At 39.3% G+C, this 23,361-nt stretch overlaps 4 protein-coding genes across 4 annotated transcripts; 3 read left to right on the forward strand and 1 right to left on the reverse strand.

Annotated features, from left to right (window-relative positions):
• Positions 1-1,761: 1,761 nt before the first annotated feature.
• LOC148999799 (Protein kinase superfamily protein) lies at positions 1,762-5,136 on the forward strand. The gene is made up of 5 exons (XM_089140430.1): positions 1,762-2,316; positions 3,447-3,582; positions 3,701-3,837; positions 3,938-4,061; positions 4,284-5,136. The coding sequence occupies exons 1-5, from the start codon at positions 1,825-1,827 to the stop codon at positions 4,727-4,729; spliced, it is 1,335 nt and encodes a 444-aa protein (XP_088996556.1). The 5' UTR covers positions 1,762-1,824; the 3' UTR covers positions 4,730-5,136.
• A 1,261-nt stretch (positions 5,137-6,397) lies between these two features.
• Positions 6,398-8,475, forward strand: LOC148999800 (UDP-Glycosyltransferase superfamily protein). Its single transcript, XM_089140232.1, has one exon. It carries the CDS (start codon positions 6,668-6,670, stop codon positions 8,135-8,137), a length of 1,470 nt encoding a protein of 489 aa, XP_088996358.1. The 5' UTR covers positions 6,398-6,667; the 3' UTR covers positions 8,138-8,475.
• Positions 8,476-10,203: 1,728 nt separating this feature from the next.
• On the forward strand, positions 10,204-12,174 carry LOC148999801 (Nucleotide/sugar transporter family protein). Its single transcript, XM_089141027.1, has one exon. The coding sequence runs from the start codon at positions 10,215-10,217 to the stop codon at positions 11,472-11,474; it is 1,260 nt and encodes a 419-aa protein (XP_088997153.1). The 5' UTR covers positions 10,204-10,214; the 3' UTR covers positions 11,475-12,174.
• Positions 12,175-13,005: 831 nt separating this feature from the next.
• On the reverse strand, positions 13,006-23,227 carry MAPR4 (membrane-associated progesterone binding protein 4). Its single transcript, XM_089141080.1, has 2 exons — positions 23,059-23,227; positions 13,006-14,303 (listed from the first exon to the last, which is right to left on the reverse strand). Exon 2 carries the CDS (start codon positions 14,071-14,073, stop codon positions 13,336-13,338), a length of 738 nt encoding a protein of 245 aa, XP_088997206.1. The 5' UTR covers positions 14,074-14,303; positions 23,059-23,227; the 3' UTR covers positions 13,006-13,335.
• Positions 23,228-23,361: the final 134 nt, after the last annotated feature.

Here is a 23,361-nt window from a genome sequence, read left to right on the forward strand (position 1 = left end):
GGGGGGGAAGGTGAAAGTTGATAGATTTTTGATTGTTCTGACTTGAATTTAACCTCTTTGTTGAATCTTGATTGAGCTTTGATAGATTGGGCTGAACTCATTCAAAAGAGAAAATAATCAGAGTGACTGGACCTCTAGGATTAGGTAGCCCCGCCTTTGGGACTCAAGTCAGAATAGATAACAACAATACCCCGAGTTTGGGGTTTTAGAGGTGAGAGTTGTGTAATGGGGTATAGTGAGAAGAGTAGGGTTATTTATTTATTTATTTTTTAATTAAATGAGAAATAAGATAACTTATATTAGGATTTGGAGTTGTAATTACATCCATCATGAGTCATAGCCTTTAAACAAGGAAGTCTTATATGTTGGGTTGTTAGACTAAGTAGCCAGTTTTTAGTAATGTCTTGTCTTAAATTACAAAATTTTAATTGAGTGGTTATAAGTAGAAAATGTGAGAAAACTAGTTGAGTTGCTGTTAAATGGATAGGTAGGGGATCTTTATAGCTTAACATGGGGAGGACTCGACTACTAGACCTAATTTTCTCTTAATTTGACATGTAGATGGTTGTGGGCGACGGATACAAACGGATGTAATAGATTATGTCAAAACCTCAGCGGCAAATCGGTAGGTGCATTACTCGAGATAGATTTTGTTAGTAGGTCAATTGCTTACATCTTGTCACGACCTTGCTTCAGTCCCGCGCATTGAATGCACAATACCATCATGCCAGACATTTCGGTCCTGTAGATCTAAATCTCGACCGAGGTGACCATAAATGCGCATGACTAAAGCAAGTTTGATCTTGTCTACCCGAACCCTGAGTGCAATCCTGATCATGAGAGGACTACAAGAAAAGAACCTTACGAGTGTATGATAGAAAAAATTAGGCCTTTTTCATACTTAAATCACATTGTTTTTTGGTAAACATACTTAAAAGACATACTATAACAACTGAGATGTCAATCTTAATCTGGATTCAGTACCACACAAAAGAAATGTTAATCTGTATTGAGGATAATATATCATAAAGGCTAGGTTACACTCTAGTAGAAGTAGCCAACATAAGCTTCCAATGCAGGTGACACTAGAGAATACGTCTGGTTCTTGAACAAGTGGAGCAGGAAGGAATTCCTGCTGCACACATCACTTCCACCTACTCCTCCCTCCTTTCCTTCCAGATTTCATCACCCCTTAATACATGCTTTCCATGCTTCCCTATCCTTTTGCTTTGGTGGGTCCCACTATTATTATGCTATGATTTGGAGTAGGACCTACTAAGTTCTCAACCAGTTCATCAGCACACTTACTGCAGTAGTGGTTCACTCATGCATGGTTCAACCAGAGTTGGTCCAATGTTGAAAATACAGATTTTGCACATCAAACCACATCAGAAGGATATGAAAGTTCCTATTCAAATCAAAACTGAACCAGAAAGAGAATTATTAAATCAAAATTTATAGAATAATTGCTACACGGCTCCATTTTTTTTTTTTTTTTATCATCATTAGGTGATGATACCCATTCCCATGCAAGGGTCAAATATAACTCAATGTGACATAAGTGGGTTCCATTTCTGTTGATTTCTACGCATTCATTGACCTCACTTCTTGTGTATAACCCAATGAGCGTGACTCTTTTTGCACCAAGGCAATGGGAACAAGACGAAACAAAAGGTATTGAGAGTTGTTGGAGAGCAGTTAAAAAGAATCTCTCCTTCTCTCTCTCTCTCTCTCTCTCTCTCTCTCTAAAGGTTTATCTAGCTTTCGATAAGATAGCCTTGACACTTTTGCTTTCAGGTATTCCCTTCTTCTCTTCCTTATGTAATGTTAACAAGCATGAAACCTTGGAAATTCACTTCTGGTTCTCTTCCTGCTACATCTCCTGCTCCAATGTCAAAGAAAGACTCAAAACCATGGAGACCCTTCAGTGCCAAGTACTGCTGTTCAGCTGATAATCATGTAGTGTTGAGAAATTTCAGCCGGTGCCGGCCATCGAGGTCAGAGTTTTCGAAGAAAGTCGTGGAGTTACCGTCTTTTCGCTGGTTATCTGTCTCTGATCTTAGTAGTAGCACTTCATCAACTCGTTTTCATGAAGATCTGGCTCACTCTTTTGGTCCTGATTTATTTGATTTTCAACTAAGTGAGCTACGTGCTATAACACAAAATTTCTCAAGCAATTTCTTACTGGGAGAAGGTGGGTTTGGTACTGTTCACAAAGGCTACATCGATGAGAATTTAAGGTCAGGGTTGAAGCCTCAAGCTGTTGCTGTTAAGATTCTGGACATTGAAGGTCTGCAAGGCCACCGGGAATGGCTGGTATGTTCTTCAGACTCAGTGACTTCTTCAGGATGGTTTGAGTTGGAGTTTTGAACAAAATAAGCCCAACTCCACTTGAACCTGAAAATAGATTTGTTGCTCTGGGTTTTTTTTTGGGAGGGAGGTGGGGGGGGGTGTTGTTAGGGGTTGTGGTTCAAGTTTGGCTTTGTTCATTGGTGCTACCTTATCTTGAGGTATGTGAGCTATACCCAACTTATGATCTAATAGACTATTAGATTCATTACAATCTGTTGGTTGTCAACCACCGGACCATAGCTCCTCACCAAATCTCCACTTTTACATTCTGGGCAACACATCACATGAGTAGTTTGCTCCAAGACCCCACCCCCTCGAGAGCAGGATGCTGGCCGAGATGGAGCTGGGAGCCAACCTAGCCAACCCTTTCCTAGGGCAAATGGGCCTAATGGGGGAGTTTAATTAATTATAAAACCTTGTGTTTGCCTATAAATACTAACTGAAAGCAATAGATATTTCAAATTAGATACTCAAAGTGTAATGCTTTGAGTAATCTTGTGCTTAAGTCCTAACCCTAACCCCTCCTAACTTGAATATGGATTGAGTGAGATGTCTTGGTCTTGAGGGTTGTCAAAAATAACAATTTCTTATCTTGAGTCAATGTTGGATTAGGTCAGGATTGAGCCATTTGAGACAAGTTTATCCATGATAAAGTATTAATTACCTTCAAAATTGGTATGATACTAATATGGCATATGAGACAAGTTTACCCTTGACTTTCCTCAAAAAATGGGGCTTTGATGATTTTATCTCTTTTCCATATAGTTATAATGATAAACTATTAGAAAGATATCGATATCGGCCGCCTTCGAAGCTGACTAGGATATGATTTGGCCAAGAATTACTTACCTACCTACCTAATCATGCCACCCAAGACTAATCAAATTGGACCATGGACCCAAGTTATCATAGACTGAATTCAATAATTAGTAGTTGTAAACTTGTTCTTTAATACAATAATTTTGATGCTTTACTGAATTATGTCAATAACTGTTCCAAAGAACCTCACCTAATCAATTAAGAAAAGAAAATTTTGACTTTCTTTATCTTGGTTTATCATAATGGGCCTAAAAAACTCAATTGTGTTGTGGAAGGCTGAAGTGATATTTCTTGGGCAACTGAGGCACCCAAATTTAGTAAAATTGATCGGATACTGTTGTGAAGATGAAGATAGGCTTCTGGTTTATGAGTTCATGCCAAGGGGAAGCCTAGAGAATCATCTCTTTAAGAGTAAGTTTAATGCTTTTAAAACACTGTTTATGTGTTACTTAATTTCAATATTTTTTTCATTAGTTTGGTTCCATCCACTTAAACACCTGATTAGTCTCAAATTTCTTAATGATCACAGGGATTTCTGTGTCATTGCCATGGGGGATGAGGATTAAGATCGCAATCGGAGCTGCCAAAGGCTTAGCTTTCTTGCACGGTGCCGAGAAACCGGTGATATACCGGGATTTCAAGACATCTAATGTTCTACTGGACTCTGTAAGCTAATAACAACTTTGCTAATCAGTATTAAAATGACTTGAGATATGAAATTATGCCTGTTTGTGTAGTTAAGCAGTTAATTAATGTTTTTGATTAGGATTTCTCGGCTAAACTATCTGATTTCGGGCTTGCAAAGATGGGCCCGGAGGGATCAGATACTCATGTGACCACTCGAGTGATGGGGACTTATGGATATGCAGCACCAGAATATGTCACAACAGGTAATAAATAATCAATTAGCTAAGGATTAGTAATGCAAATCAAGATTAACCAAGTGTAATTAGAATCTGAAAGGCCCATTTTGTGTCATAAATGGGCCCCCATAACCAGTTGTGCTAAGCAATTGAAGAAGGATGGACCCATATCAAGATGGGCCTCCAAGGCCCATGTGCTTTGTATTGATCATAACATGTTGATATTTTTTTTATAATGAATCTTATCAGGGCATTTAACTGCTAAAAGTGATGTTTATAGCTTCGGAGTTGTGCTACTCGAGTTACTAACAGGAAGAAGAGCAATGGAGAAAACAAGGCCGAAGAGCGAACAAAATCTTGTTGATTGGGTGAAACCTTACTTGACAAGTAGCCGAAAGCTAAAGTATGTTATGGATCCAAAACTCCTCGGTCAGTATTCCATCAAGGGGGCACGTCAAATGGCTTCTTTAGCACTAAAATGCGTAAGTCCACACCCTAAAGATCGACCACAAATGTCAGCAGCAGTCGAGATACTTGAAGAGTTGCAACATCTAAGGGACATGGCAGGTGCTTGTGGGCAATGGCCAATATCACAAAAATCTACCAATAATGGAATATCTACCAAAGGAAGAGGAGAAAGCAAGCATGGGGATTATAGGAGACCATCTCCATTAAAAACAAACCAGAAAAGTTGATTTTACTTATATTGGAATTGAGCATTCTCAAGTGTCCAGAGGCATTGTATATAGTATATTATATATATAGTAATAGTAATATATGTGAAACAAAATAAAACTCTTGTATGGTAGCAAGAAAGTTTTCCTTACCACATGGTGAAGGTTCACTGTAGCACCCTAGGATCAATAAACCCATATAGGGTTTGGTGTGTTCCCTACTACCCATTTATCCTGGCTTGAGGGAAACTTGGTCCATATATACATATATAACATATATACATGTTTCATTTTTGTAGATATGTGAGAATTCAATAAAAACTTATGGCATATGTGTGTATGGAAACCACTAAAGTTTTCTACAAAAAAAAAAGGGTAATAGAGGAGTCCAATCTGTAATTGAGTAACCATAAACCCATTATATATAGGTTTCAAATCTAAGTACCATATTATTTGATATAAACATGATGCTGAGCTGTGCTTTGGTTCCGATCGAGAAACAAGAATGTCAAAGTGGACTAATTACAGGGATCAATGGCCCGCCTCTGATGTTTAAGTCAGATAAAAAATAAATAAATATCACCCTTGAAATGGGGTTTTAAAGTCACACTACTAAGTGAGAGCTCGAATAAAAAAAAAAATAAGAGTGAGAAGTGTGAGTGTATTTAATGCATCCAAGTAAGCTTCAGGTCCCCAAGAGATGAACCACTTGGGATGTGATTTGATAGGTGAGGTGGTAGATGTAATAGGATGGCGCTAAAGCGTTGAGTATGCGTTCTAGGGCCTTAACAGGGAGGCAGATGGCCCCATTAATGCGGTCCCTTGCGATCACTGTCCTTGGCCTGCTCATAGCCTCATCTATGATCAAGAAAAGCTATTGGGTCAGACATTAGTCCTCGAATGCCTTGTCTGATCACTTAGGATTCACATTCTCTACAATTCTCACCTCCTACAATTCCTTGTAATTTCTATCTGAGATTGTGACACGTGGCAGTTAATTATCCAAGGGTCATGATATGATTAGAACCCAACTAAGAATTGAATTTAATAAATCCCTAAATTTTCTCCCAATTTTGTCTCTCCTCTTTTCTCGAAGCTTAATTTAAGGGATTTATTAGGTTCAATTCCTAATTGGGTTCTAATCGTGACCCTTGGATAATTAACTGCCACGTGTCACAATCCCAAATAGGAATTACAGGGAATTGTAGAGGATGTGAATCCGATCACTTACGGTTGGTTTTTGGTATAAGCCAGGTCGAACCTTGGGTTGACGGTTGAGACTCCGGTTCGACAGTCAGACCGCCGGTCAGTACATTTGGCCTAATAAGCCTAAATCCATCACAGATCATTTAACCTACATTACTCAATGCATTTGAATTCCTGAATCTAACCACACCCTAAATGTTGAAATTTCCATACATTGATTGCTTCACAAACAAAGACCTCCCACATGCATAAATTAATAATAGATTAACAAGTTCATAAATTAATAGGCATACCCACACTACTTTGCTTAAATGAAGGACAATTAAATCAAAAATAAATCTTTCTTTTTGCTTAATTGGTGGATGAGCAACTCCTCTCGATGTGCCATCCATACTTCAAAGTTGACTTCACCATCACCAACCAAGAGAAGGAATTAATCCCAGTTCATGTGTTTTGAATAATGTCTCTGAAACAGTACCCAATCAGAAACATGTGTTTTATCAAAATTCTAACTTGGAAAGTCTCTTGGCACCAGGAACCACAATAGAGTTCGGTTCAAGAAACGTGAGGAACGCACTCAAAGTGAAATCCAGCCAACCCCACTTGCGTGCTTCAGTGCGTGCTCACCGCCCCTAATTTCTGCCCACTTGAGCAATTTTTTCTACCTTTTCTTGTAAAGCTTTCCTCTTTTTGATTACAAAACCTCTCTCATGCATCTTCTGAGTTCCAAGGTGTTGATCTATACAGACATCAATGGCAGCTCTCAGTAGTAAACCCAAGAAGTCCAATTTCCCTCCCCAAACCAACCTCTTCACCACCCTCTTCTTCATTGTTCTCTTCACAATTCCTGTTTACTTCATTCTCCACACCAATTCCACCTTCACCTGCACCACCACCTCCACCACCATCAAACAATGGCCCGATGATCTCCGGAAGTCCGATTTCGCCTGGAATCGCCTACATTTCGCCGAAGATCCACCCCCAACGTCTCTCAAAATCGCGGTCTTCTCCAGGAAATGGCCCATCAGTTCAGCACCTGGTGGAATGGAACGCCATGCCTTCACACTACATACAGCTCTAGCAAGTCGTGGCCATCGGATTCATGTCTACACTTCACCTCCTTCGTCGCAAGAGACCAATGGTGTCAATCAACCCAGAACAAGTCATAACATTTCTTCTCCACAGATCCATTTTCATGAAGGTGAACCAGGTAGATGGCATTACAACCTAGCATGGTTACAGTTTGAGGCTGAGAACAAACGGGAGCCGTTCGATGTTGTTCATTCGGAGAGCGTGGCACTTCCTCATTGGTTAGCTCATGATCTTCCAAACCTTGCAGTTTCTTGGCATGGAATTGCTCTAGAGAGCTTACAATCTGATATATTCCAAGACTTGGTACGTAAAGCTAATGAACCCATGTCACCTTCTTTTGAAAAGAAAATTCAAGGTGTAATTCCCACTATCTTGAAGGAAATTAGGTTTTTCAAGAGCTATGCTCATCATGTTGCAATTAGTGATAGTTGTGGTGAGATGCTAAGGGATGTCTATCAAATCCCTAATGGAAGGGTACATGTAATTCTTAATGGTGTAGATGAAGGGAATTTTGTTCAAGACAAGAAGCTAGGGCATGAGTTTAGGGTTAGGGTTGGTGTACCCCAAAATGCTAGTATTGTAATGGGTGTGGCTGGTAGATTAGTGAAGGACAAGGGTCATCCTCTACTCCATGAAGCCTTCTCTAGATTACTCACGAAGCACCGTAATGTTTACTTAATCATCGCCGGTACCGGACCATGGGAACAGCGTTACAAGGATTTAGGCCGTCGAGTAATCGTCTTGGGGTCGATGCATCCTTCAGAGCTAGCAGCATTTTATAACTCCATCGATATATTTGTGAATCCTACACTTCGACCGCAAGGACTTGATCTTACTCTAATGGAAGCGATGATGAGTGGAAAACCCATCTTAGCACCGAGATACCCTAGCATAAAAGGGACATTAATCATCAACGATGAATTTGGATTCATGTTTTCGCCGAATGTTGAGTCATTGCTTGAAGCATTAGAAGCAGTGGTGAAGGAAGGAGCAGAGAGATTAGCAAGGAGAGGGAAAGCATGCCGAGAATATGCAATTTCCATGTTTACAGCAAGAAAAATGGCATTGGCATATGAGAGATTGTTCCTTTGTATAAAGAATCATACGTTTTGTAAGTACCCTATGTCTTAGAACAATACTTTAAAAGTAGCATAGAATGGTAAGGTCTCTTCTCATAATTTATTTGATGATATTTCAATAATAAATTACCATTTTTTTGTTGTGTTTATCTATTTTTTAACACAAGTGTCAAATGATTTGTCTGTAAATTCTCATTAAATAATAAATTTTAAAAAAGGATATGCAATCCTGCAGCGTGGACTCTACACCAGCACATTATCAATATGACAAAGGTATACTAGCTACAGCTGTTCTTTGACCATTTGCCATTTGACTTCTTAATTAGTGGGCTGCATTAATGTTCGATTTGAAAAAATTTTAAGGGGCTCAGCTTGATTTCTACTTAACTTAATATGAAACCATGAAACATGGAAAGATACTCTGAATCAGTGGCATCACAGATGCCTTGTCTCTGTTGACCTTATCAAGTGAGTTGTATGTTGATTATCAAATATCAACTCTTGACTTCTCAATCCCCACAGATTTGTTATCAACTATGAGCGAGTGAGTCAGACCAGAGACAACACTGCTTCAAGTTTGAAATTCAAAGAGCTTCGAGCTTTAAGTGGGGCCATGAGGTTAAGGGAAGTACATGAGCATTATCTTTTAAATGAACTGAGTGAGGGGTTACATAGAGTAACTTGACCATTATGAACCATCGGTCGGACGATCCAGATGGCTTGTTCTTAGGTTGACATGTCAGTCTATTCCTACGTGAGATTCATTCCAAGCATAACGGATCCTAGTTAGGGGTGCAAGTTTGGCCCTGACCCGCCTTGAACCCGAATAGAGCTTGGGCTCAAGATTTGGCCCTGAGGGCGGGTTAGGACCAAAATATTCTAGCCCTATTTAAGGCCAAAGGCAGGCTTGGAATTACTCTTTGGTCTATCGGGCCTGTTTTCACCTTGGCCCTGATTCTTTGCCCTAACCCTAGTCCTGATGCTGGCCCTAATCTTGGCCCTAATTTTGTCCTTGATGCTTGATCTTGATGAATTAGGAACAAAGACAAGGATAGGGCTAGGGCTAGGGCCAAGTATAGGGCTAATCAGGATTAAGGATAGAGTCAATCAGGGACAAGTATAAGGCCAAATGGGGTGAATATGGGCTTGACTTAGCCTTGTAAGGCTTAGGGTCAGGGACAATAATCTTTGACACTGAATTAAGGTAAGAGTAGGGATGGACTTAGATTACAATATATAGGGTTGGACTTGGAATTGCAAAAGCCCGGCCTTGTTGCAACCCTAATTCTAGTATTGCATTGTGAATCACTCAATGGGTGCAATATTCACAGCGGATATGACACTGGATATCTCCCCCACAATGGATATGATGCTAGATTTGCATATCAGTTAACAGAGATGACTGGCTTTCCATGCTTCATCTATGCGCTTGGGTGTGACACAAGTTTGAGTTCTTGGGAGGACTCCCAATCTTTGTTCAGGTGTGGCCTTATCATCATGTCAAAGTCTAGTGTTGAGCCCCCATCCCCGAGCTTCTTCCCTGCATTGGGTTGGCTTCTAAGTTTGCAATGGGATCCCGGGGCAAGGCTCCAATCCATCTTTAACATTACAGTTTAGTTGAGAACAGCCCGGCTTGACCATCGGTTTCGGATCGAGCTCCGGTTCTTATGGTTATGGCACAAGACTTCTCAGGCTCTGCCAGTATTGCAAGTCTCAGCTTCCATATATGCTACCCATTTTTTCCTTTTTTTCCTTCTTCTTTCATTAAACACAACTTCACAGGCAATTTGGTAGTCCATTTCTCATACAGAGTTATTCCAAAGCTTTAGTATCTAGCAGCAAATGACCTGCATTTGCCAAATTTCTTACAGTTTCAGAATTGAAAAACTAGTTGGTTATTTTCACTCTCATGCTAGTTCGGTTGCGTAGACCGTAAACAATAAACACCTATTTAACAGAAGAAACGAAAAAATAAGAAAAAGGAAAAAAGGAACAAGACGATTATTCAAATTTATTTATTTTGGGCCCAAAAGATAATCTTCTCCATGCGATTCTTATCCTCTGCTTAAACTGAGGAACGCGTAGTTGGCAATTGGCACTCATCAGCTTAACAGAGAAGGCATGAAACAATGTACACATTCAATCCCCTTCCGTCGTTCGCCAACATTAACTTAAACTCGACCATCGCTTTCTCCAAATCTGACCCCAGATTTTCTACGTATTCATTCCTTTATATTGCAAATTTGCGTCGCAGAATCCAATGTCGACGAACTCCAGAATCCTCATCTAGTTTAATCAAGAAACCCACCTCCCAATTCCATCGAACAGGGACCAAAACCCTCAATTTCAGCAAAACCAATGGTTTTCCACTTTATTTTCTGTCAAAACCAACAGCACATCTCATCAGAGCAGCTTCTGAGGAGAACCCAGAAAGGGGTACCGAAGAGTCCAAGCCACAATCCTTTCAGCTTGCTCTGATATTTGGTTTCTGGTACTTTCAGAACGTCGTCTTCAACATCTACAACAAGAAGGTACTAAACCTCTTTCCCTTCCCATGGCTACTCGCTTCGTTTCAGCTCCTTGTTGGATCCGTATGGATGTTCTTCCTCTGGTCTTTCAAACTCCAGCCCTGCCCAACGATATCAAAACCCTTCATTATAGCTCTCCTGGGTCCTGCTCTGTTCCACACAATAGGTCATATCTCTGCCTGTGTTTCATTCTCTAAGGTTGCAGTGTCCTTCACCCATGTAATCAAATCATCAGAACCTGTCTTCTCAGTTGTATTCTCATCCTTCCTTGGTGACACATACCCACTTAGTGTGTGGCTCTCCATCATTCCTATTGTGATGGGTTGTTCTCTTGCTGCAATTACTGAAGTCACTTTCAACTTTCAAGGTCTATGGGGAGCTCTGATCAGTAATGTGGGATTTGTTCTTAGAAACATTTATTCGAAAAAGAGCTTGCAGAGCTTTAAAGAAGTAAATGGGTTGAACTTGTATGGATGGATAAGTATCATATCACTCCTCTATCTTTTTCCAGTTGCTGTGTTTGTTGAAGGGTCTCAATGGGTTGAAGGCTATAGAAGAGCTCTAGTGGCTGTTGGGAAACCATCCACATTATACCTGTGGGTGATCATATCTGGGGTCTTCTACCATTTATACAATCAGTCCTCTTACCAAGCTCTTGATCAGATAAGTCCATTGACATTCTCAGTGGGAAACACAATGAAGAGGGTGGTTGTGATTGTCTCCTCAATTCTGGTTTTCAGGAATCCTGTAAGGCCTTTGAATGCTTTGGGTTCAGCCATTGCAATCTTTGGGACTTTCCTGTACTCCCAGGCAACAGCAGCTAATAAGGCAAAGAAGGTTGAAAGTGAAAAGAAGAGCTGAAAGTTGTTGTCTTCTTCACCTTCACTGTATTGCATCTAATAAGATTCAACAGTTTGTTACATCTTCCTATTTTATAATGATCTGTTCATACTACAGAAATCCAATCTTACAACTGTGGAACATGTTTTCACCAGAGATCGCAATAGGTGGAAAGAAACATGCTTGTGTAGTCTGTTAATCTGCTCGGTGTTGCAGATGCTATTGACTCACGGGTTATGCATGATATATTGTTGTCTAGGTTGAAGTTTCGCTTCTTATCAAGAAAACTCACATCTCTTACATTCTATATATTTCATTAAGATTTTCAGTTACCAACTCCATCACTGTGATTCCATTAGATTAGCAATGTCTGCTTCTGTTATTGATTAATGTTCTTGGTTTCAAGCCAATGTATTTATTCAGCCCTCACAAAGAATAGTTATAAAGGATTCGACTAACTCCCATGGGTGATTCTGGAAAGGCTGTATTCAGATGCTTAGATTATGGGAAATTTACAAAAGGCTACTACATCAATCAAGCACACATGAATGTTTGAGTTCGAAATCCCCTCATCACATCGATCTCTAACATAAAGTGATATGTGGAGGGAATAGATCCATGCACTCTGGGGTTATGCCTTTATTGTATTGTGCTTAACTCTGCACAAATGCCCATCCAATTGTTAGGCATAGAGTTTTTTTTTTCAACCTAAAATTGAGTAGTGTTTCACTTCATAACAGGTTAACTGTTCACCTCTCCTTGTAGCCATAAAGGAGTAACAAACCCGGACAAAGCTTACTAAAGATGACAAGAAAAGAAAGAGAGTTAGGCACCTGAGCTTCCCTCCATGAGATGTTGATCAAATACAATGAACATAACAAGATAGCTAGCAAAGATAAAGCTCTTCTTCATTCATCGAATCTGTGTACAATTTGCATCCCTAGCAAATTCATTTAAAAGACTGGAGAAACACTCTCTTAACATTTTTTTTTGGTAAACTCTCTTCTACGTTAAAAAGAACAGATATGACTCACATCATTGATCAATAAGACAACATAAATTGTTTAGGGAATCGAAATATTAAAATAAGACTCAACTTCTATAATCCTAATCCAGCCTCTAATCAAAACATCTGCAAAAAGTTAAATAAGAAATTGAGATATATCTACAAAATAATCCTATATATCCATTTAAGGATGAGACAGAGATTCTAGAGAGAGAGAGATGACAGAGTAACCTGCCCTGGCAGCTCTGAGAAACCTATCCTTTGAAGTTCTTTCTTGTTGGTTCTGGAGCGATCAATCACACACACAATCAAACAGAAAACAAGAAGAAAAGAAGATACAGAGTTTACCCTGGTTCACTCCCAATATACGGTCACATCCCACATTAGGATTTCACTATACTCTGCTAAAAAATAACTGTTACAGATGTGTTTTACAAGAGAATACTTATATACTCAAAAACCCTAAACCCCAATAGCTATTCATCGGTCCAAGCCCAAACTACAAAAGAAAGACCTAGGCCCAAGTGAGTGGGACCCCGTGTCCCTCGGCAATAGAATGTGAAGCATGAGCCACATCCAACATTTCTTACTTAAACTCCATGATAACAGTTGGGACTAAAAAGCCTCGTAACTGTTGTGAAAATTAACAAGGGAACTATGAAAACCTCCAATAGAGTTCTATTTCAAAAGAATCCTATCATTCTATGGAAAACAACCAATTGCAGTAAATTTGCAAAGAGGAAAAAAATCTGTACTAGGAGACATCTTAGCTTTCTAATGAGATGCACACAAACTACATTCATTTCTGTTTCCTCTAAGCTTTTATAAGTTAGGAGACAAAAAAAAAAAAAACACTTAAAAGACTTGAAACAGAGTTTAGTTCAATTTACAGGTGTTAGACAAAGGATCACAGCCCTCATAGACTTCCATTCCAGGTTTACCTAGCTCCTCTTCATTAAAGCACACACATCGTTTACTCATCTTCCCTGTTATAGCAATCTCTAGAGGTCTCTGAACTAGTCTTGGATATCCTTTAGTACACCATACTTCTCCTCCCTCATTCTGACTCCACCTTGAATTGCAACTTGGAAGTTTAGCTTCTTCCTCCTTTTGCTTCTCTAAAAGCTGGGCTCCTCGAGCAGCTTTGGCTTCAACTCCCTTCAATGATTTTGTGGGATTCCCTTTGCTATCATAGTAACGGCCCATCAGTTTACCAACATAAGTATAGCTTCTGAAGTAGAAATCCCTCCAGTCCACAACACCTTTCACCTCAACACTCGATAAACCTTGCAGCGAGTCAGTAAGTCCATCCCCAGTAAAGTTCCCCGAAATGAATGCACGTGATGCATCTCTTCCAGCAAAATGGTTGTAGGCCCCTCCAGGACCATAATGAGTTTTCCCCTTGGTTACATCAAACACAGAGCCCAAAATTCCTAACATGATGGGCAACTTGTCATTAGTCCCATTGTACAGAGCTATCTCTTCAGCAGTCCACAGCCTTGACTGGATAAATGGTGGCCTCATAGAGAACCGTAGCAAGACAGCAATAAGAGTGACAAAAACTGCTATTCCTACATAAACACGTGATGCCAACAACATCTTTGCCACCATCATGATTGATAACCACTGTTATGTCCTTCACTGTGAGATCAGCTTCAGCTGTGTTTCTGGTAGCACCCTTTGTGTTGCAGCTTTACTAATCCTAACCTTAAAGAATGCATTCCAATGGGCCAGTGACCAGCAACAACTCTTTCTCCTTGCCTGTACTTTCCCTTCCAATAGCAATCATTCTCAGTCTCTTGTTTGGAATTTGAGTACTAATTCGAAAGTTGTCACCTACTCACCTGGTATGTTTCAGTGAATAGCAAAGTAAATTGTAAATGGATATACAGGGGAAGAATGCTAAAATGACTACAATATATTGCATTTTAATGGGTCTAATGTAATATAGAGAAAACTAAAATGGATTCTAGCTGATAAAAATTGGCTGGTTTGGAATTTCTGTTGTTTATCGTAAATAGGCATTTGACCAAAATTTAACATAAATTTAGGTGCAAAATAATGGATTTTTTTCTTCCATAAATTTCTTGTCAAATTTGCCTTTCTTGCATACTTACCTGCCTATATTTCTGGAGAGTAGTGGTGTTCTGGACTTTGGTAAATCATAATTCATGGTGATGCAGTGGCACACTGAAACCAATGAGGGGTAATAGTCCAAAGGGGTAGCTAGAAGATGATAAAAAAATCTTATACTTTTTCTTAGCTACGTAGTGGATTATCAAGTTGAAAGTTTCTTTGTATGAAATGACTTTCAATTTCATCAGAGTTCTATTTTCTTATCTAGATGTATGTGCACTTTGATGGAATTGGAAAGAAAATTTAATGAGTTGTAAATGGTTACTGTGAGACTCCACACAGAGGTTTGAATGGTCTCGTTCATGTCATCAACAACAACACCCCCCCCCCCCCCAAAAAAAAAAATCCATATATTGTAAAGATTGAAGTGAATTACAAGGAGCCTAGTACTTATTGCTTAGTGCTTCTAATCTTGAACACTCGTGTGTAGCAACTTTGCCCATCATGTGAACTTTGTAATTTGAACAATGATCAATAATGATGAACGTGTGTAAATGTATAATGTATAATACTTGTCTGAAGTCTGAAGACTGAAGACAATGTACTCATAAATATTGAGTATACGATTCACATGATATAGGCGCCATTACTTACGGAAATTAAGACGTACCTCCCCTACGGCATGGTGTAATTTCATTTAGCCTAACAAAACTTTTAAAATTAAATGTACCACCCTCGTTTTCAAAACAATTGGCATCTAACACAAGCTCTAAGAGTCATCACTTCGTTAACCTGAAATGCCCTTAATGCTAAAATAAATTTATCTTGTTAACAAGAAAGTCGACTGTATTACCTTAAGATAAGGAAAATCAGTCCATCCTCTCCAATTTTCAGTCTTGGCTGTGACATGCTCCCCTCTCTCTTTCCTCCCCTTGATCTCGTCCCAAATTTAAAATTAGCACAGCAAGTCCCAGCCCCTAAAGACCACCAAAACTCATTAAGTTGGGAGGAAAAGACTCCCGCAATTTGCTGAGATCTTGGTTTTTCGGCCCAGCAGGATGGCCATTGAAACCAAGATCTTAAACCGTGTACAGCAGGATTTATGATAGGTTACACGATGAACATCAAATTGATTGGAAATTAGAGACTATAAAAAGTAGAAGAAGCTAGATTGAAGGGGAAGGATAGTGACTGAAGGATACACCATTTCAGTCCTGGGCGTCTCACCCACAGCTATCTCAGCTGTTGAAAAAACTAATCCTATCTATCTCAGCCTCTCTCAGGACAATGCATTGCAAAACAACAACATACTTTATTCATTAATTACCTGGTGAAGTCTCTTCCATTATCATTAATTAGATAAACCAAAATGTTTTTTTTTTGGGTGAATAGATAAAACAAAATGTTGTCAGTCTTCAAAATATTCACAAGAAACCTAGACCTCTCTGCAGCTTTGAACTTCACTTGATTTGGAGGGTGGAGCTGCTAATTTTGTAGGCTTGTAGCTGAGGAGGGTGTTAGTGGAGCATACTGTATGAGGGTCCCTAATCCCTATGCTGAGTAGTAGCCTTTTCCTGCTCTGATTCATGAGGACCATCTTCTTGTTAGTGGAGCATGCTGTATGAGGGTTCCTATTTCCTATGCTGTTTACTAGCCTCTTCCTTCTCTGATTTATAAGGACCATCTTCTTGTTGTATTATTATTACTTTTAGTACAGTGATGTATTATTATTTTACCTCTACATTCTCCCTTTTCAAGTAATATTTTTCAGCTATATATCTGGATCTCATTGCCGAGCTTGTACAGTATCACAACTCATAACAAGACTTGAGGGCTACGTTTAATGTTGTAACTCATAGGATAATAAGACCATAAAATAATTATTATCACCTAAGGTTTTCCAGATGATTTGCCACCTTTTTTTCCGCCAGCAAAAAGTAATTTCATCATGAAATGCTGCTTTACAGATTCACAATAATCAAGTTGAGTACTATAACCACTATTTTCACCCATATAGATGATTAAAAGCAGAGAATTCAGAAGAAAAACACAGAGAAATTAATGCTTAGAAGGCACAAAAAACCAGAGGATATATTAAAATATCAGAAGAGCTAAGGTTTCAGTGGGAATCCATCAGCATCACCCTATTGTGTCAACCCAGATAAATCCCCCTTTGCATCTGACTCTTCTGTTGCCTCCCTTAAACTTCTTGAAAAATATCTTCCTTCCAATGTTCAATCACATATTCTTCTCTTATCAGATAATGAATCTAAAGAGCATCTTGGTGGGCTTCATCTATTGGAAGCACACCCCTAAGTTTTACACATTAATTGGAACTCATCCATAAAAGAATTTACAAGTTGTATAGCATATAGGAATTGGATAAGAATCATAAGATAGCCTTTTTCTTCTTTCCAGGAATAACATTCTAGATAAAATTAGTTTAAAAACAAATTTTGAAAACACTAAGAGGATGGGAAAGGGGAACAATTTTCTGTGTAGAATATGATTGATGAAAAGAAGAATAAGCTGCTCAAAAGAAAACAAAAGTCTGCAGCTTACAAAGGAAAAACCATATTTCTATCTCATGAACAATTAAAATTTGAAAGTAAAACCAAATCTATATAGAAGGAGAGCAGAAGAGAGCTCTTCCGTTAAGCAGAAAAGATGGGGGGAAATTGATAACTTCAGCACCAAGCAATAAGCTAATGATTAGTATTTAGTTATTAGCAGCAAATTAAAGGAAGCACCGATTAGAAGTTGTTCGAAGGCTTTCAAGGACTGAAGTCAAAATTTATTTCATGGGATGGAGGAAAATAGAGATTGAGAGGGATTATCTCAGTGGAAGCTGCAATACTTCACAACTTTTAAGAGTAAGGAGGTAATAGAAACTAAGAGCTCAACTCCTGAAACCTCAATGAACAAAGCGTGGAGAAGCTTCATCTTTTGATGCACTTACTTTTTGGAACTGGACCAGGGACCAATCATCAAGGTGATTGACTCCACTTTGGATTGTACATGGCTTGCCAGCTATAACTACTGCTGGCAGTTTGGTTAACACACATATTTTTCCCCTCCCCACCCTTAAGGGCCTTTTGCTTGTCCAACATTGAGAAATTTAGAGAAGTGTATTGCAAACATGTTAGGAGGACATCTTGTGAGATATCTCTCTTCTTCCATTCAGTGAGACGGGATGATGTACGAGATGAGACAAAAGTGCTCAGCACATAGCGTTCCAAGTCGTAACTTAGATATCTCTCTTTTTCCATTCAGTGAGACGGAATGATGTACCAGATGAGATAAATGCGCTTAGCACATAGTGTTTCAAGTTGTTACTTTGATGATCTTTTTTCCACTAAAAGGTTAATTTTATTAATAAGCAAAAAAGATACAGGCTATACAGAAACTTATCGAAGTAACCCTACTATACAGTCAATCTTCTGCCCCTTCAAAGGGCCTTGTCAAAGGAACTTAAAGCCTATATCTTGGTATCCTATTTGCATCCCTTTCAATTTCCATTTCCATCATCCTAGGCCAGTCCTTCACTTGATTAGATCTTGATTTTGCCGCATCTTTCACTTGATTTTATCTTGATTTTGCCGCATCCTTTGCCAACCAATCTGCAGCAGGATTTGCTCCCAATAACAGTGAGAAAGTTTCCATTCAATTCCCCCAAGTAACCCCGAGTATTCCACCATTTTTATAACACCTTCCATGGATCTGAGAATGCTGAAATGCCACACTGCAGCCACCAAATCCGCCTAAATCCATAGTTTTTCCACCCCCAGCTCCATTGCTTTCTCCAACCCAGACATTGCTGCTTCCACCTCACCCACAAATATTCGTATAGATGCCAAAAAAATTCTAATACACCATCCTATCCTAACATGTGCCCTTTCATCCCAAAACACACTCCATACTCCCATGTTACCTGGGTTCCCCAGAGAATACCCATTGATGTTTAACTTCCACCACCCAACCTGTGGAAGATAGAATCTTCCAGCAAATAGTTCCAAAAATCTTATGGGATCCTATGGGTAGATGAAATTGGAAGGAAAGCTTAGGAAACAAGAATTGAGATCCTTTAGGGTTTTAACTCAGACTCTATATGGGTAGGGGTAATTAGGAAAAAAGATAAAATTAGGCTTTTCAATCTTTGTGGGATGTAAAAAAATAATGGGGAAATGATAATAAGAAGAAGCTCTAATTATGGGATATTTGGAACAAAGGATAGGGAATGATCAATATGGGATGAATCTTTGAAAACCTTTCTGGAATTTTTCCTTCTCTTCTCTTCTCTCTCTTTTTCTTTTCTTTCTTCCTTCTTTTCCTCTTTTCTTTTCTTTTCTTTTTCTGTTTCAGATCTGCCACAAGGCAGCGAGGGGAGGGAACAGAGTCTGAGAGAGAGAGAGGAGGGGTGGGGGCTATCACAGGGGCAGGGGAGGGTGAGGGATGGGCTGGGAAAGATTGTAGGGGGTAGGGGCAGGGGTGGGGGAAGCTGCTGCTGTGTTGCGGCAGCAAGGGGGAGGGGGATGAATTGTTGCGCAGAACAGGGGAGGGGCATGGGAGTGATTAGGGTTGTCGTGGGGTGACGGGAGCGGCTGCCAAGGGCTGCGATGGGGTGGGGAGGTGAGGGAAGGGGTGGGTTGCTGTACTTATTTAATTCTTGACTATTGTTGCCATTAATGGTTGCTCGAATTTGTGAACGTTGTAGAGAATTGGAACACTTGAAGTAACTTGAAGATTGATGCTGAATATGGAAGAACATTCTAAAGATCCGCCGCTGCCCCCTCAAACAGGAACCCTAAATCTCAACTCAACAAATTTTCATTCAATAATCAGACTTAAGTTACACAGAAAGAATAGGCACTTATTTATAGCCTACTAAAACACTCTAACACTAAGTGGGATTCCTTTATAGATAGGATCCCACCACATAATCTCAATCCTTGAAATAGAATTTAACAATATAAAGACACATGCTGAAAATAAAAGACTAAATAACTTAAAACTCTAAGGAAGTTCACTTGAAAAAGAGCTCCTTAGGACACACAACTTCTAACTACTATCTCAACCATTAATAAGACAAACTCCTAAAAGATTGGAACCCTTTCTGTAGAAAGAGTCTTGTCTACAACTTACCCAACTCAATCACAACACAAATAATGGCTTCCTAACTGATTGAAACTTTTTAGAAATAAAAGATAAAATTTGGAAAATAAAAGCCAACCCCTAAACTATGGCTAAAGTGACCATAATATCCCTCCTAGAGGATTCAGCCAGCCCTAGAGGGGCCCACTTTAGGGTTTGCCCAAAGGGGGTCAACCGTGTTCGCGCGCCCCCCCCCCCCTCCTCCTAGAGGGTTCAGCCAACCCTAGAGGGGCCCACTTTAGGGTTCGGCCAAAGGGGGTCAACCGTGTTCGCTTCAGGCTCCTTCCCCCCCCCCCCCACCCCAAGCTTAACTTTGATTATTGGATTACCGCTTGAACTTCGTAATTTAAACTATTAAAATGTGTGATACATTACACTTGTTTTAATCTTGAACTTTGAGCATGATTGTATGAGTATATGTTGTGTACAACAGGCCACTTTAAGGTTTCACTTCAGCATTGTGGTTTCACACTTGGGGTCCAATGTGAGTTTCACATTTACACTATTTTTCAATTAATCTTGAGGTCACCGGTATGTTCAGAAGGGCCGAAATAGGCCCAAAGAACCCAAAATATCCCTCAAGTTGGGAAAAGAAATTTCACCAACTCAGCAAGATATCGCCGAGATCTTGAGCCAACTCTCTTTTTTGAGTTGATGATATGGGCCTCAAGATCAAGATCTTGAACCATAATGACAAAATGAGCCACCCACAAAATAGAAGATACAATAGAACGAATAATGACAGCCTTATTTGTATCTGATGTTGTTACTCAAAATACCCGATGGCTTTGAACTACTAGGAGAATTCGCCTAAAGCACATGCTTGCATCAATTAGGGATGAAAACAGATTTGCCACCAAAACATGAAATTCAAGAAATTCACAGGGTTTTTGACCATTCTTCGTAACTACAAGAGAACTAACTAGAAAAGTCATAAACAAAAATAAAAGACTGAAAATAGAGTATCAAGATGGCTGCTAAACATCGCAGTGAACAGAATAGAGGATCGAAGGTATTCTGAACCATGAAATGACAGTTTTGTCCGTTTTACCTAAGAGATAAGCAGAACAAGAACTGCGGTCATCATCATGAAAAGTTGATTATCCATCGATGAGACATACATTGACTAAGGAAGCATACTTCCAGTCCAGGATGGACAAGATGCCGTTGCCAAAGTGATCCTCACATGGGCGGACATTAAAGTAGCACAAGCTAATGAAGGAGAAGTATGATAAGAAATGAAAGGGTATGAGTCCCTGACGTTATGGTCAAAGCAGAATTTTCAGCATCACTGACTGGATCCTTCACAGGGACGAAGGAAGAACTAAAATTTAGAAAGGCAGTGTCTGCACTAGAGAGCGCATTTTTCTTAAGAGAAGGTAGAGGGACATTTTTAAGAAGAAAAGATTGAACAGGGAAATTTCCAAAATGAGTAATAAAAAAGAGTTGCACAATTTTGTCTAATTTAAAATACGGAATAGCATATATCAAACTGGAGGAATCAAATTTCGTGTCGACCAAAGCTGCTGAAGCAGGTTACCAGGTTTATCAGTGTCAGCAACAGACATGGCAGCCAATGTTTTTCCAACAAGATGATCACTGAATGCATGACAACTAGCGCTTGCAACAAGTAGTAGCAGAGTGATTGGACAAGCCAAAAAATTTGACATGTAACCCATTTTTGAAAGACAAAGGAATAAATAAGAGATCCAGAATCAGAGGTTAAACCAGCACGCATGAGAAAGGATTCTTCCCAAGACTTTTTCATGGATGTGAAGGCAAGCGTCTGCATTATTGTTGAACTTGTGACAAAGTCGGTACCATGTTCCAGTTTTGTCTATCATGGTTGGAGGTATGTTGTTGGAGACGGTAAATTCACCATCAGAGGATGGACTGTGCTGTAAAAGACGCAGCTCATGATTCCAAAGAAGGGGGCACAGCTAATGATCAGGAAGAAGGGGATGCAGATCATCAAAAGTGGGAGGAGAAATCCTGGAGAAAATGATTACTCACCTTAAATTCTCAAACCAGCCATTCTTATGCTCACCATCAACCCATCCCACCACAACAGGAGAAAATGTGTGATAACAATCCATTTCAATATGTTTCAAATTAGTTAAGTCAGACCAAAGGTCCATCTGAGCCTTCCTAAGAGAAGAAGCATCATCAACTAGTAATAAGATAAGGTCACTAGGGGGGGGGGGGGGATGATTAACTCTGAATGTATATATAGGTTGGAACTTTTGTAGATGAAATAAGTTTGTGACACAACATAAAAGCTCTTGTTTGTAAATTTGTATCTAGTAGGCACATGCAGGCTCTTGAATTGCAGGAACTTGCTTGGAAAGTAGTAAAGCTCTAAAAACGCAAAAACACGAGATGTTTGAATCTTTAGTCACCTCACATCAAATAAATGAATAGCCAAACTGTCATATCATCAATAACGCCACCAAATGCAAAGACAAGGCTAGTAATGATAATAACAGAAATGGACTAAATAAAGAAAATGCAGCAGGGAGTTCCAAATCAAAGAAGAGGTTATATCTCAATATAGTGCAGAAAGACAATCTCCCCATTCGGTCTCAACATTTTAGAAAAAGTCCAATGGATCCTCTGGAATCTCCAAGCTTCAGATGTTTTAGACTGAACAAGAGGCACCAGCACCCCGTAGCAAGACTGTCTGGAACCAAGGCAATTGTCCAGATCCAAGAAGGAAGTTCCACTGTTATTTTTGGTCATAAAATAAAGAGGAAAAAAAAAAGGTTCTTTTTAAAGAGCATGGAACCGAAAGATTTGAAGTTTTAGTCGGACCCTTAAGCATCACTTTACCATCTGAAGAAAAAAATTAAACCCCTTTTTAGCATCTCACTCATCTAGAGTTCAATCTCACATTCTCTTTGTATCATTAGCTAGTATTCCGGTTACATTGTCAAGATTACGGTTAAAATTTGAACTTTAATAGAATTCCAACTATACCTAAAAGAACTTCCAAAGTTCTAACAAGTAAAATAATCAGAGATAAAGGATATGGGTAGCTCTTTAAACCAGTAGAAGTGTAAAAGAAGATATTTTATTTTCAAAAATTATTGAAAAACCAGATGATAAAGCAAGATGATAAGAAAACAAAACAAAGAAATTAGCAATGAGATCACCACATTTTCTGAACTCTAATCAATGATCAAACAAAATACACGAATAGGGAAACTTCTTGTTGAGCAAAATCAAATGCCCAAAAACCTAAATCTTTGATACAGAAAACTACAGTTGATCATAAAACGGTATAGAAGAGAAACACTTCAAGAAGCATACTGATTCAGAAAAAAAAAACGAATGGGATAGCCATTAACAGCTAAATACGAATTTATGTCTCACCAGAAGATCGATTGAAGATTGAAGATTGAAGGTTTGCACGGTCCGGTGTCAAATTTGATGCTTTGGTTGATATAGAGCCTCAAAACAGTGAGGAAGAACGGACCACCGAATGCAGAGACACAGTTTCGCGAGAAAGACCAGCTATTGACAGCCATGGGTGACTCGGGGACACCAGCTATTAACGGCCATGGATGACTCGGAGGCTCCGGGTTATTGGTTTGTCAGCTCGGTCGGATCGGTATCTGCAGCTACCGATCCTGAAAATGACCTAGTTGACACGGATCGCCGATCCAATACAGCTAT

Source organism: Hakea prostrata, chromosome 11, assembly GCF_041222555.1.
Source record: "Hakea prostrata isolate BN-2017 chromosome 11, UWA_Hpros_2, whole genome shotgun sequence".
NCBI lineage: Eukaryota > Viridiplantae > Streptophyta > Magnoliopsida > Proteales > Proteaceae > Hakea > Hakea prostrata.

Excerpts from the sequence above, each read along its gene's own strand:
- MAPR4 (XM_089141080.1), bottom strand. The coding sequence starts at position 14,073 with ATGATGGTGGCAAAGATGTTGTTGGCATCACGTGTTTATGTAGGAATA.
- LOC148999800 (XM_089140232.1), top strand. The coding sequence starts at position 6,668 with ATGGCAGCTCTCAGTAGTAAACCCAAGAAGTCCAATTTCCCTCCCCAA.
- LOC148999801 (XM_089141027.1), top strand. The coding sequence starts at position 10,215 with ATGTACACATTCAATCCCCTTCCGTCGTTCGCCAACATTAACTTAAAC.
- LOC148999799 (XM_089140430.1), top strand. The coding sequence starts at position 1,825 with ATGTTAACAAGCATGAAACCTTGGAAATTCACTTCTGGTTCTCTTCCT. Across the intron at positions 2,317-3,446 it reads AAGGCCACCGGGAATGGCTG|GCTGAAGTGATATTTCTTGG; the intron begins GTATGTTCTTCA and ends GTGTTGTGGAAG. Across the intron at positions 3,838-3,937 it reads CTAATGTTCTACTGGACTCT|GATTTCTCGGCTAAACTATC; the intron begins GTAAGCTAATAA and ends GTTTTTGATTAG.